At 34.9% G+C, this 14475-nt stretch overlaps 1 protein-coding gene across 4 annotated transcripts in view; it reads right to left on the bottom strand.

The window, feature by feature from the left end:
• Positions 1 to 5639: 5639 nt before the first annotated feature.
• GKAP1 (G kinase anchoring protein 1) overlaps positions 5640 to 14475 on the bottom strand; it is a 93695-nt gene continuing 84859 nt past the window's right edge. For all 4 annotated transcript variants that reach the window (XM_053205212.1, XM_027048118.2, XM_053205211.1 and 1 more), the window contains 4 exons: positions 13092 to 13155; positions 9009 to 9079; positions 8157 to 8234; positions 5640 to 5962 (listed from right to left, as the gene is read on the bottom strand). In XM_053205212.1, coding sequence (XP_053061187.1) covers positions 5915 to 5962; positions 8157 to 8234; positions 9009 to 9079; positions 13092 to 13155 — 261 coding nt within the window. In that variant the 3' untranslated portion in view covers positions 5640 to 5914. The remainder of the gene's footprint in view (positions 5963 to 8156; positions 8235 to 9008; positions 9080 to 13091; positions 13156 to 14475) is intronic.

The following is a 14475-nucleotide window of genomic DNA, read 5'->3' as shown; positions in this document are numbered from 1 at the left end:
TCAGTTAAGTGTTTGACTTCAGCTCAGGTCATGATCTCATGGTTCATGAGTTTGGGCCCCACATAGGGTTTTGCACTAACAGTGCAGAGCCTGCTTGGGATTCTCTCTCCCTCTCTCTCTGCCGCTCCCAAAATTGTGCTCTCTGTATTGAGTGAATAAATAAACTTAAAAAAATTTTTTAAAAAAGAATTACTACTTTCCAGTTTGTCCACATGCACATATATTTTTATATAGCTATAATCAGTATACAAGTTTTATTTTTGTTTTTATATTTAAATGTTGTTCAACATATTCCAGGTTTTTACATAGTTATCCTAATTACACCTTTCTGAAGGCTGCATAATAACAATTCCCACTGATGTGTTATATTATTTAGTCATTCAAGCTGGATATTGGGTTAGACATTGAAGTTGGACATTTGGGTTACTCCATGGTTCCCTACCATGCATACTGTTGTATCTGTATTAGATCTTTTAAAATTTATTCTTCTCTCAAATTATTTCCTAAGGGTTAATTATCCAATATTGGTAATTATTGGGTATAAACATTTTTCTGGCTATTACCATAGAGCTTTTCCTAATGGCAAAAACCAAAGTTCAAGGCTGCTAATAGTACATATGTGCATCCACTTCATAAGAACCCCATAGGCAGTGGGGGTTCATATTAGACAACATTTTGAATTCAATTAAAAATTTACCCCAAGAAAATTCGCCAATGATTTACAGATTTTGGAGAATCTTAGACTTTCGCTTACCATCTTGCTTGTTGCTTCAGTAATTTTTCCTTAGCTTCAGTATAAAAGCTAAGTCATTGATGTTTATTAATGTCTGCATCATTAAATCATTTTGTTTCTTTTTAAAGTCTTTCAATTCTACTTAAACATTCTTAAGTTGTTATATGAAAAGGGCTATATAATTCCACTAACGGAGAGCAGCTTAACTTAGCTTTAAACTACGAATTACAGAAGGTTGATAAGGCAACCAAATAGTGTAATGGCAAGAAAATACCTAATTGGTGAGCTCACAAGACAATTCCTCACTCCCACCCCCAATCTCTTTGTCATCTTGACTGGCTCCTTTCAGTTCATGAACACTGTAAAGGTCTCCTCAGTCCTACATAAAACAAACCAATCCTCATTCAATCCTGTGGCCCCTTCAAGGCATGTTGGGGCTTCTTTAATTGCCAAAAGTGTTAAAGAGTTTAACTTTTTCCTCAATGCCTTGCTCTGTGCCAGAGCTATTTTGAAAGTCATCAATGTGTTTTAGCAGTCCTACAGTTCTTCCATGGGCTCATGACCTGAGACTTCTCTACAACATTCATGACCACGCCTCCCACCTTTCTGACCACTCTGTTTCCCACCATTTCTAAAGTCTAATGCTCAGCAATATCTTCCTTCAAAAACTTTTTCCTTTGGGTGTATCAACTATTCATACAACTTAATTGTAGGTGGATCCTAAAACTGTTAACTCCAGCCTTTCCTCAAAGGATCAGAGGACCCTTTAGAAAGGATCATTTCTAACTTGATGGCCTCTACATTAAGTGTTCTGGGGACAAATTCAATTTAACAAATCAAAGACAATTCTGTCCATTGCCTCTACATTCATTCTTCCATCAGTTGACCCTGCTCATGGTATTCTCTTGTTTATGCATGAGCTCTTGTTTGCATCTCTAATGTCCTTGTTCGTTTTCTCACTCTAAGCAAGTTTGCTAGATTCCACCCTGGGAATGTTTTTTTCATTTTCTGAATCCCATTGCCATCTCTGTAGTTCAGATCCTCTTTACCCCCTATTTCTATTATAGAAGCTTCTTTGACATTCTCTTCCAAATTAATTTCTTCTATAACTTGCTATCAATTTTCTTCTATAATTTGCTGTCATTTCAATCTTCTTAAAGGGCAACTTGGATTACATCACTCCTTTGTCTATAAACTTCTAATGGTTTCCCCATGCCTACCAAATTATGTACAGACCTCTTAATCTGAAATTTAAGATGAATGATAGCTATCCCCAAATCATCTCTCTGGCTATCTCAATACTGTCTTATGCTCCAGGCAAAATGAAGGCAATCCCTTTCCTCAACATATTCTTTGTTTATATTTCTGTTCCCTGAACACATCATTTTTTTTTTTTTTTGGTACATGACCTATACCCTTAAAAGCTACCTATTCTAAATTTAAGAAGCAGTTTAAAAACGTTATTTTTTTCTGTAAGTAACATCAGACTTTCCTAACAAATATATTCTCCTTATGGAATCCACTGTATTCTATATTGAATTTTACTTACTTACATGCTATGCCTTTTTACTCCTATCACACTAAAAATAATTTAAAGGAAGAGACTGCATCTTTCAGTTTTTTACCCAATATTTTCACTAGCTGCTCTCATTTGATACTCAGTTTCACTCTGTTCAATCATTTATTGAGTATTATGAGCCAAGGTCCATACAACTAAGTAATAGAACTGAGACTTCAACATAGTTCTAGTTCCTCTGGCTTTACTAACACTACAAAAAATGTCAAAAATCCCACAGATGTCAAAAATATTTGCTGAATTTAATTAACCAGCTATATTGCCATAATCACATTTTAAGTAAGACCTTATTAATGGAATTTGAAATAATTAAAATGAATTCCCTAATAAGAAATGATATCCATTGACTTACTGAAAATTCTGAAATGTGTATTCATTTCAATATAGCATAATGAAAATTACTTCCAATTTAAAAATAACTGAAGGGGCACCTGAGTGGCTCAGTCAGTTCAGTGTCTGACTTCAGCTCAGGTCATGATCTCACAATTCATGAGTTTGAGCCCCGGACCGGGCTCTGTGCAGACAGCTAAGAGCCTGAAGCCTGCTTCAGTTTCTGTGTCTCCCTCTCTCTCTCTGCCCCTACCCCTGTTCATGCTCTGTCTCTCTCTCTCTCTAAAATAAACATTAAAAAAATAAAAATCTCTTTTTGAATATATACATTAAAATGCAAATAAATTCTTAAATTTTCTTGTGAAGGCTAAAAAATAAACTAAATTGACCAAGATACCCCTTTAAAATGGTAAGATGCATTTCTTCTGTACTCCAATAGCAAATTGAACATATCAGTATTATTATTTATTGGAATATTTTATGAGTATTTCCTTACTTCTGTTTCCTTCCAATTGATTATGGAAATATTTGCATCTCTAGTACTTAGCACAACACCTGGCACATGTTAAACTATCAATAATTTCATTGAGCATTTAGTAAATTGAAAATAATCTAAGTAATAATATTTATTAAAAGAAATGCCTGAGAGGGGCTCACGGGTGGCTCAGTCGGTTAAGCATACGACTTCAGCTCAGGTCATGATCTCGCGGTTCGTGGGTTCAAGCCCCGTACTGGGCTCTGTGTTGACAGCTCAGAGCCTGGAGCCTGCTTCAGATTCTGTCTCCCTTACTCTCTTCCCCTCCCCCACTCATGTTCTGTCTCTCTCAAAAATAAACAAACATTAAAAACATTTAAAAAAATAGAAATGCCTGAGAAATCAATTTAATGGAAAAGAAACCACCACTTGATCACAGATTGTCTTTTCTATCTCTTACTAGATAAAGCTTTCCCTGGTTGAGACTAAGGTATCAGCCTACAAGTGGTAGATTGAGCCACAGAAGTGAATGTATCAATCAGGAAAAAGAAAATTCAGGGAGAAAAACAGAACTATGAATACAGTACTCCAGAGAAGACCCAACTCAAAAGAGGATGATCAATGAAGGTTTCTATGTGCCCAGGTGATTTTAAACCAATATACACTAGTAGAAAATGGCATATCTGTGTGCACCTGCGTGGCTTAGTTGGTTAAGTTCTTGACTTTGGCTCAGGTTGTGATCTCATAGTTCATGAGTTCGAGCCCCACATCAGGCTCTGTGCTGACAGCACAGACCCTGCTTGGTATTCTCTCTCACTCTCTCTCTGTCCCTCCCCCACTTGTGTATTCTGTTTCTCTCTCAAAATAAATAAATTAAAAAAAATAAAGAAAGAAAATGGCATATCTGTTTAGCATCTACCTTGTGCCAGGCACTGTGCTAGAAACTAGATAATGTACTAAATGGATAATGTGCAGGCAGAAAATCAAAAGCAGATGATGATACAGTACGGTTTGGGAATTCAGTTCATTAGCTCCTTGGGTAATTCAATTATAACTGAAACTATTCAGGTTCTGTCTAGCTGGTTCATATAAGACATTAGAAATTTGATTTTGTTCATCACTGGGTTGAAAAATATGGTATCATGGAATATTACCATATATATTTATTAAATTGATTAGGCTCTGATAGTACCTATTCTTTTTTTTTTCTAAGTTTATTCATTTATTTTGAGAGAGAGAGTGCGAAAGCATGAACAGGGGAGGGGTAGAGAGAGAGAGACAGAATCCCGAGCAGGCTCCGCACTGTCAAGCGCAGAGCCTGATGAGGGCCTCGAACTCACAAACCGTGAGATCATGACCTGAATCGAAATCAAGATTCGAATGCTTAACTGCCTGAGCTACTCAGGTGTCCCTGATGGTACCTATTCTTTTTTTTTTTTTAATAGTTTAATAATGCACAACTAAGGTAATAGTTCTTTAGCATCTCAAGACACTTTCTTCTCCTTTCTCCCTCTGTAGAAGGACTGTTGAAAGCTAATCTCAGCATACATCAAGAGGTGAGTTATAAATCATAAGCCAAATCTAATGGATTCATATAGACTAGAAAAACTCAACAAGGCACTTTTTCTTTTATGCAATAGTGAATATACACTTCAATAAGAGTAAGATTTTTTAATTTTCTATTTGGGGGCTTATGAGGTCTGATGGTACCTATTCTTCATCAAAGGTAAAATTAGTAAAGGTAAAACTATCTTAAAAGGCTTTACCACTTTATTAAATAATTATCCAGTATCTATTCTGTGCCACACAAAGGACTAAGTGCTAGGAATATAGGGAGAAATAAGAAGTCCCAATTCTTTGCAAGGTTCATTTAGCCTCATGTTAGAAGCCACACATAAAAGCAATGATGACATTATTTTTTTCTTCAAAAAAAAGAAAAAAAGGAGGCCAACACCAGTATTTATGTATTCATCTCTGATGTAAAACAAACAAGCAAAAAACCTCTGTATTTTTAGGAATCATATTTGTGTTTCACTGACTACACTAAAAAAAGAAAAACATCAATTCCACAAACCACTTATCACTCTAGTGATTGATGATACCAGTGAAAGATCTCTCATTCACTCCTCCCCAACTTCAACACTCTATTCTCAGTGTGTCATATTTTTGTCCTCAAGACATACTGTTCTTTAAACAAATATTTCAGCACAGATTTTGCTCCCTCTGCCTGGAATGCCTCCCGGCAAATTTACAGAATAGAGATCCACCCTGCAGAAACTAGCTCATGCAAGTGTTCTCAATTTCCAAACAATGTGCTATCAACGTTCTAGTCACTCTAATGCATACGTATTTTTCTGTCATCCCCAGCTTCGATGCCCACTGGAGGGTATCCACCACTTTTCACTCATTTTGTATGTCCTGTAGAGTTTAGCATGAACAAAGTGCTGAGTAAATGGTCATTGAACTTCAACAATCCAATTAATACTACTTTCACACCGTTTCTGAAATTTAAAAACTCAAACATATTAGTGGAAGAGTAAATTTTATTGACTGATGAAAAACTAAAGTGATAAGAAGTATGGATAGTAAACAATAATCAGTGAATTCTGCTGGAATTCTATTTTTCTTCTTTTCACTTTAAGCCAAAAGGACATAAAATTATAGACTGTTAGTGAGCTAATCACTTTAAGTTTCTTCAACAAAAACTGCATAGTTTAGCAGTTGCACAGCATTAAATATATACATTTTTGCAAAACCCTGAAAGTGTTAATTTTTGTGTTGACCTCAAAGGCTAATGCAATCACCTACACTGGTCGGATTCAGAGTTTCTTTTCCCTTTTCTGCCACCCTGTAAAGAAAAATAGGGCAAATTATTTAGGAAGTACCATTTTGGGGGCATTTTCATTTTAAGAATAAATGAGACCAAAGGCATTTTTGAGTATGAGAAGGAAACATTTTTTTTTTTTTAGTTTGTTGCAAATCTGAATGTGCAGACCACTAAATTATTTTTATAAGGTTATTTTTTTGCAAATGGTTAAAGCGGGTTGTATGAAATAGTTACTTCTACTTGAACTAGTTTAGACTTAGTAAGACTACCAATATTTTTTAGACCTCATTTGGACTGTCCCAGGTTTTTTTAAAAGTGCAATTTTTGATCACTTCTAAAATAAATAATTTGCTCCATATGATCTGCAAATCTGGTAATTCAGTTATTACCTTCTCGGATAATTCAATTTTTAATTCAAGTTAGTCTTGTTCATATTAGCATCAGAAACCTGATTTTGTTCATCATCAGGTTGAAAAGAAGACTATACTTTTCATATTGCTCAGTGATATACATGAATCTGTATTTAATTTGCTCCAAATAAAACTCCGTCTATGGTGTTTGATTTGAGCCAAGCAAAGAGGTAGGAGCTTAAAATATAAGAAGTATTTTACATTCATTATTTTTAACGTATCATTTTATGCCTGACTCTGATTTAAAAAGCAAATACTCATTGTAAAAATACAGAAAGTACAAAGGTGCAAAGAGGAAAATTAAAATCATCCTGAACTATTCTACCCCTCATTTTAACCACAAAATAATGGTTCCTTACAATAATTTTACAGTTTTCTTCTCCATTTTTATAAATTATGGCAATGATGCCTAAATTTAGTTGATCAACAGAATCACCTAAGTGGTGATATTTTAAAAACTCTGAGGTCTAGACTTTGTCCCAGATCCGTTTATTTATGATTACTAGAAATGGGCTCAACAATCTGTAATTCAAAAAGTTCCCAAGTGATTCTGATGGTCAGCCAGGTTTAGGAACCAGTACTTGGCTGTGGTTAAAGTGGTCAGAGGCCCATGGAATCCAGACCCATTTACTAGTGTTGGCAGCTATTCTCTGTTGCTTTCATCCTTGTTCTGCCTATAACTTCCCTCCTAGTGGTCAAAAACATTTCTTCATCAATCTTTTAAATAAAAAAATCAAGTATGAGAATGTCATGATTCATTCCTGACCAAATAAAAGTTATGCACAGATCTGTCCAGAGGAAAAAAAAACGTATGAAGAGGTTATGTGGGACTTGAGATGTGTAATGCCATGTATTAAAAATAAAATTTATTTCCTGTAGCAGGAAAATACAAATACACTTACTAAAAGCTTTCCTCAAAGTAGATACCCACTATGCATAGGTACCAATGTCACATAGCTTAAAACTCTTACCTTGCTTTTCCACAAGATTAAAAAAAAAAACCCACACACAAAATGATCAATGGATCAATGATATGACTTTTTCAAAGTCTCCCAGGCAAAGGGAATTCTTCCGGGAATGATGAGATGTCAAACCTGGGGCTGTTACAACTTCTATGTTCTCCAGGCCAACAGTGGTGGCTTTCAAACTTTTTTGACTATGACTCCCCACATTAATTAACACATTTTATATCATGACTTAGACACACATACATAAAATGCTTTATGTATGTGTGTGTGTGTATACACACACATACATATACACATATACTGAAACAAATAACTGATTTTTTTACTGCTTTGTCCAGAAAAAAATGCTGAATGCCAGGTGTAAATGCAGAAAAAATAACAGAATTAGAAAAATCACCATCAATGGATGCTAAAACCATTTAGTAAAAAGAAAAGGATATTCATACAATCTCCAAGTATCACTTCACATATTTATTAACTATAAAGGAAAAAGATATCTTTACAATAAAGATATCTAGGAGAAACTGCTGTACCCATGTGATCAAATTTATATAATAGGACAAATGTCATTATGTACCTTCCCTCGATATGATTCACTGGCACATATGCCACATCACATACCAAGGATTTTTCTGAATTTAGTTAGTACTGTAAATACCAATATCTAGAATGACCCTAACATTTTCTAAAGTGTAAATGATATGTCCAATAATAACATTATTAATATGTTTGGCGAATAGATTTTAGACTGAATAAAATAGTACTTTATTCTCACACAGTATCTATCCTAAGTGTATTATTTGTGATGAGAACACTTTCGAAATTAGAAACGCATACCTGGTATTTGGCTAGTTCTGCTTGTAATACTTTCACTTTCGATCTTTCTTGTTCTAATGCAGCATGAAGTGAAGTCACCTAAAACCAAACATTCAATTTAAAAAAGACTTCGTGTCTTCAGTCAAATACTCTTAATTCTTAACACTTACTCCCGGGGACGAATTTGACTACTAGATGACTAGGGATCACAGGAGAACCACCTTCCCACCACTGAGCACACACACAATTTCAATTAGGCATTTTACTCAGTTGTCTATTAAAAGTAGACAGGAGAAGCTCAATATTCCAAGAGAAAATGACAAAGTAAGGATGGGAAAGGAAGAAAGTCACGGTTCATGACTGGGTAAGTTCTACCTGCCCTTTTTATCTCTATATTTAGAGTTGGCATCAACTGAAATACAACCTTATCCTCCCTTACTCTTCAGGACACACCTAACTTTCTCAGCATGGAAAACAGACTCTTCATCCATCTGCTATTACATAATAATAAAAAAGTGTAATTTATTTATTTTTTTTTAATGTTTATTTATTTTTGAGACAGAGAGAGACAGAGTATGAACGGGGGAGGGTCATAGAGAGAGAGGGAGACACAGAATCTGAAACAGGCTCCAGGCTCTGAGCTGTCAGCACAGAGCCCGACGCGGGGCTTGAACTCACGAACCGCGAGATCATGACCCGAGCTGAAGTCGGACGCTTAACTGACTGAGCCACCCAGGCGCCCCTAAGTGTAATTTATATCACTTTACTGCAGTGTTGATGGGCTGTATTTTTGTTTAATCAAGTTTCATAATTTAGGACTAAAGTGTAATAGCTTAAGGAAACCAGTCCTGTATATTCCATAGTTTTTCTTACCTGTATAGTTAGCTCATTCTTGATACTTTGTGATTCATCAACTTGCAGCAGTATTTCTGCTTTATCTTTCACTGACAAGAAACGAAAAACAGCAGTGTAATGTTTTCAGTCACTCAAACACTTGAATAATACTTTAGTGAACCAAGACAGCAGTGCAATTGGGCAAAGATTTGTCCTTGTACTGAATCAATGTATTCCTTAGTTCTATATAGCTCTTATTTTTCACTGGTAAATTCTAATCATTATTATTACTATAGCCGTTTTTCTTGGAAGTTTTACATTTTCTGTGGTGTTAAAATATTAATTGTAAAGGTATCTTGAAAGATTAATTTTTTCCAACTATACTACAGAGAACAAGGGCATAAACAATTTCTCAAAGGGATAAAACAAATACTTTGACTAGTCTTACAGCAAGATTTTAAAAACAACGTAGAATGTTTTTGTTTGTTTTGTTTTGTCAAATTGTCAGGGCGAGCAGTACTGTAAGGCCCACAAAAATGATTTTTATCTGACTGTTCATATCAATACAGCACAGTCAAATAAATGTAGCTCATATGATCATAACTGATTACATAAGCCTGTGGACTTTTAGAACTATTCCTTTGTTGAGAGGTTTTCCCTCTTTGGGGAAGCACGAGCTCTACATTTTGGTGCCAAGGTTTCCTAAGCCTTAAAAATCCCCACATGGCTAACAACTCCTTAACCCATGGTAATGGCCAATGCATGAAAAACTAACTCCTGAACTCTGAAAACAAGCTAGGAGAAACCGAACAGGTAAGACTGTAATAAATTTAGTGAAGGAGGAAAAGATCAACTACATGAGTACTGATATCACCACAGCTGTACCATTATAATATAACACTGTAATTAAAATGTATTTTTTATAGTTTAATGAAGGTGAGACACTGCATCAAGAAACAAATCATAGGCTCTCAAGATTCAACTTGGTAATTTTTTTTTAATTTAAGCAATCTCTACACCCAACGTGGGGCTCAAACCCATGACCTTGAGATTAAGAGTTGCACGCTCTTCTGTCTGAGCCAGCCCAGGTGCCCTTCAATCTGGGAATTTTTATGTATTATGTTTTCTACTCCCCAATCCCCAGAATTACACACACTCACTGAGAACTAATAATTTTTAATAATTACGTAATATTTCAATTATAGTCACTTTTATAAAAATATGCTTGTTTTGAAAACACAAATTTGTTTCACTGAGATTACTGTATTGGGGAACAACTTGAACATAACGCGAACTTTACATTTGCTTGAGCATTATTTCACGAACACAGAAAACTGCACCCATGCACACACCTCAAATATCTCTCAGCTATCTCCATTCCCTGAGTGTTCAGAACTATACCAACTTTCCATCCTTCCACTGCTTCACAGTAAACACAACCTGCAGACCTTCTGAAACCTATTTTCTCAAGCAAATTTCAGGTCTTTCAGGTAAAGTGCCATACTTATTACAGTATTTGTGTTTAACCATTTTAACATGTATAAAACTGTGTTACTGTTTTAATTAGATTCCTATCTTTTTTTTGTAACACGTCTCTGATGAAGTTTTTGACTGTTGTGCACTCCTAATCCCATTCCCCCATAATCCTTGTGGTTTTAATTGTGTACTTAGGCAGAAATTGGTGATTGTTAGGAACATATGTTGCATTATAATAGAACTGACTGTATTTACATTCACATTATAAATTTTTTTTTAATGTTTGTTTATTTCTGAGACAGAGAGAGACGGAGCATGAGTGGGGGAGGGGTAGAGAGAGAGAGAGGGAGACACAGAATCTGAAGCAGGCTCCAGGCTCTGAGCTGTCAGCACAGAGCCCGAGGCAGGGCTCGAACTCATGAACCCTGAGATCACGATATGAGTAGAAATCAGAAGCTCAACCGACTAAGCCACCCAGGCGCTCCTACATTTACATTATAAATGCTAGCGTATGTATGCTCTAATGTACTCTTAATGGTGCTATATAAAATTCTTCTATTTGGATTTTTAAAAAAGTAATCTCAGACACCTGGGTGGCTCACTCAGTTAAGCCTCTGACTCTTGGTTTGGGCTCAGGTCATGATCATGTGCTTTGTGAGTTCAAGCCCCACATGGGCTCTGAGCTGACAGTGTGGAGCCTGCTTGGGATCTCTCTCTCTGCCCCTCCCTGCTCTCTGCCTCTCTCGAAATAAATAAATTTTAAAAAACTAAAAACATAATAATCTCTACATCCAGTGTGGGGTTCAAACTCATGACCTTGGGTTCAAGAGTTGCATGCTCTCCTGACGGAGCCAGCCAGGTGACCTCATTTGGATTTTTTTATAGTATAGCATGGACACTGAAGTCATTTACTGGTAGCCATTTTAAATGAGAGAAAGCTTTTATCATTTAACTTTCTTACTTTTCATAAATGTTTCTCTAAATAGAAATATTACTTTCTTTTTTACATATTTAAAAATCATGCATCCAATGTCCAATGATACCCTTAATTTCTTTAATTAGAAATACAGCTCAGAGGGGTGCCTGGATGGCTCAGTTGGTTGAGTGTCGGACTTCAGCTCAGGTCACAATCTCATGGTTTGTAGGTTTGAGCCCTGCGTCAGGCTCTGTCCTGACAACTCAGAGCCTGGAGCCTGCTTTGGATTCTGTGTCTCCCTCTCTCTCTGTCCCTTCCCTGCTCATGCTCTCTCTCTCTCACAAATGAATAAACATTAACAAAAATTTTTAATAAAAAAAAAGAAATACAGCTTATAAACAATTACTTTATTTTCATAATTTTATTAAATGATCTGCACAGAACTCAGTAACATGCACAGATCTAAAGTGATTTCAGAATGTTGGTATCTAATTGTGCAAATAATACCTTTCCCCATTATTCTTTAACTTCCATTTCATCATAGTTAAGCTGTATAAATTATATTACAAAAAACAGTAAAGTTATAAAACAGTAAGCTTGAATCTATTTCAACACTATATATTCTGTTCAATTGAACATAATTTCTGGTTTTTACTCATACTGTTTTGATATCTGTTTTTTAACATAGTTTAAATTTTGACTAGACAATTATACTCCCAGGATCTTCAATTTCTGTTATCTTGCTTATTCTTCAAGGTGAGTTTCACCATTTCTTGAACACTATACAGTACTCATAAGAGATCTATTTGGTTTATCACTGACACTTATTAACAGGGAAAACTGTTTATAGGCCTTAATTTTGTCTGTTCAGAAGATTTTCTCTTATTCATATCTTTCTATATGTCTTTTATTATTTATAATTTCTTTTGCATAAGCTTCATATTAAAAACTTAACACACAGGGGCGCCTGGGTGGCTCAGTTCATGATCTCATGGTTCATGAGTCTGAGCCCCACGTCGGGCTCTGTGCTGACAGCTCAGAGCCTGGAGCCTGCTTCAGATTCTGTGTCTCCCTCTCTCTGCTCCTCCCCCACTCATGTGTGCATGCTCTCTCTCTCTCCCCCCTCTCTCAAAAATAAATAAAGCTTAAAAAAAAATTTAAAAACTTAACACACACTTCCTTTTCTGTTATGAGTGGAAAATCTTCATAGAACTTTCAAGGTAAGAATCATTAGGTATACATAATCAGGAGTGCAACTGATGTGGGGAGGGGCTTCACATAGCATCTACTTTACTAATCTGATTATTTCTAATCATTTTTGAGTGATTTCCTTGGCTTCCTGCTGGTGAACTACTGCCAAAGTTTAGAGTGGCAACAAAAGTATAAGGAGTTGGGGAGAAGGAAAACCCAAAATAATAAGCATTCTCCTCTAATAATTAAAAAGAGAATCTTAAGCAAGGTCTATTCTTATTTTCCTGCTGAATGTAGTCCAGTACTTTAGAAGAATGGAAATTTCAAGCTTTCTCTTACCCAAATAGTCATAAACCTGTATAATACTAAGGTGCTGTAAGAGTGACTTGTAATAATAAAATTATCAGAAACAATTCAATTTGTATCACTCTGAGAAAATTTTTAATTTTGTTGAGTTAATAAATCATATATCTTGAAAAATTATCTTCAAATATTTTTTAAGGTTAACTTTTAATTCTAAAAACACACAAATCACTTACTTTCACCTTCCTGAAGCATTTTCAATAACTGTGCATTTCTTGCCTTTACTTCTTTATACTTTGCCTAATAGTCAAAGAAAAAAGATTTAATTTTTTAAAAGTAAATAATGTAATTAATGATTTACTATGAATTATGAAGTTATGAATTCTAGGCTTGCTGAAAGACAGGAATTACTTTTGAAAGAGGAAAATGTATTCATAACTGTCTACTCCTAAATTAAATCCCTGGTACAATAACAGAAATTAATGTTATAGGATATTGAAAAATCAAGAAGAGAGAGGTAAAACTGGATAAAATTTGGGACTAAATTTTCCTGGAGTCTTTCTCTTTTTTTCCTTAAATAAAATCCTTACACAATTCAAAATAATTAGGTAAAAACAAAGAAAAATGATTCACAGCTCTAGACCAAGACTGTCCAGTACTATACTAGAACTTTCTGTATCTGTTCTATACCTGCCACTGTCCAAAATGTGGCTACTAAACTACTGAAAAAGTGCCTAGGTACACTCACATAGTGGTTACTCAATTGTACAGTGCAGTACTATGTCTTCTCACTTACTATTTCACTAACTATATATTGTTAAAGTAAATTTGGATGGTATGAATTAATAATTTACTGAAATACCTTCCAATTCTTTTTCTATTTTTCTAAATGACTTAGCTTCTTATACTACATAATGGCACAATTATATACTTATGAACAAGAGGAACTGTGTTCCCACATTAACATCTTTATTCCAGGGAATTTGCCCACTCCACTACACTTATTCAACATATCTTAAATGGACTTAATTATTTATAAATATTTAACATATTAGTACATTAGACATAACACTAGACATAACAAGAGATCAGCGAAAGAAAGCAGATCAGTATAAGAAACTTGTCACTTCTTCTCTTAACATGTACATAGGTAAGTACAGAAGTTACCGATTCAAAAATCTTTCTTATAAAACATATTTAATGTATTTTAAATCAAGTTCAATAAAGATAAAAATGGCTTTTACTAAATACTCTATTCAGTAAATTGCTGATAACAAACCAGTAATGATACTCAGTAATAACTACAGTCAATACATCGAACAGAAGTAAATACCACAGTAAATATAAAAGGAATAGAACTTCTGAGAATCTTAGAAATGAATGAGGGCAGTAAGTCAGATGGACACATGGAAATATGAAGGGGAAAACCATACAAAGTCAACTATAAGTATATTCACTATGAATATAGAAATATATCCCCTAAGAATATGAAACTGTAAGAAATTCTCTCAAGGCTTTAATCAATGTTAATATCTTGCTAAAGGCTACCTCAGCTCAAGCCTTTTGTCCAAGGTATAGATCAGTGTACACAGAAACACCTCTTATTCCAGCTTTAGAGTC

Source organism: Acinonyx jubatus, chromosome D4 (genome assembly GCF_027475565.1).
Source record: "Acinonyx jubatus isolate Ajub_Pintada_27869175 chromosome D4, VMU_Ajub_asm_v1.0, whole genome shotgun sequence".
Taxonomy (NCBI): domain Eukaryota; kingdom Metazoa; phylum Chordata; class Mammalia; order Carnivora; family Felidae; genus Acinonyx; species Acinonyx jubatus.
The sequence above is the reverse complement of the archived record's forward strand: the minus strand, read 5'-3'. Positions and strand labels throughout refer to the sequence as shown.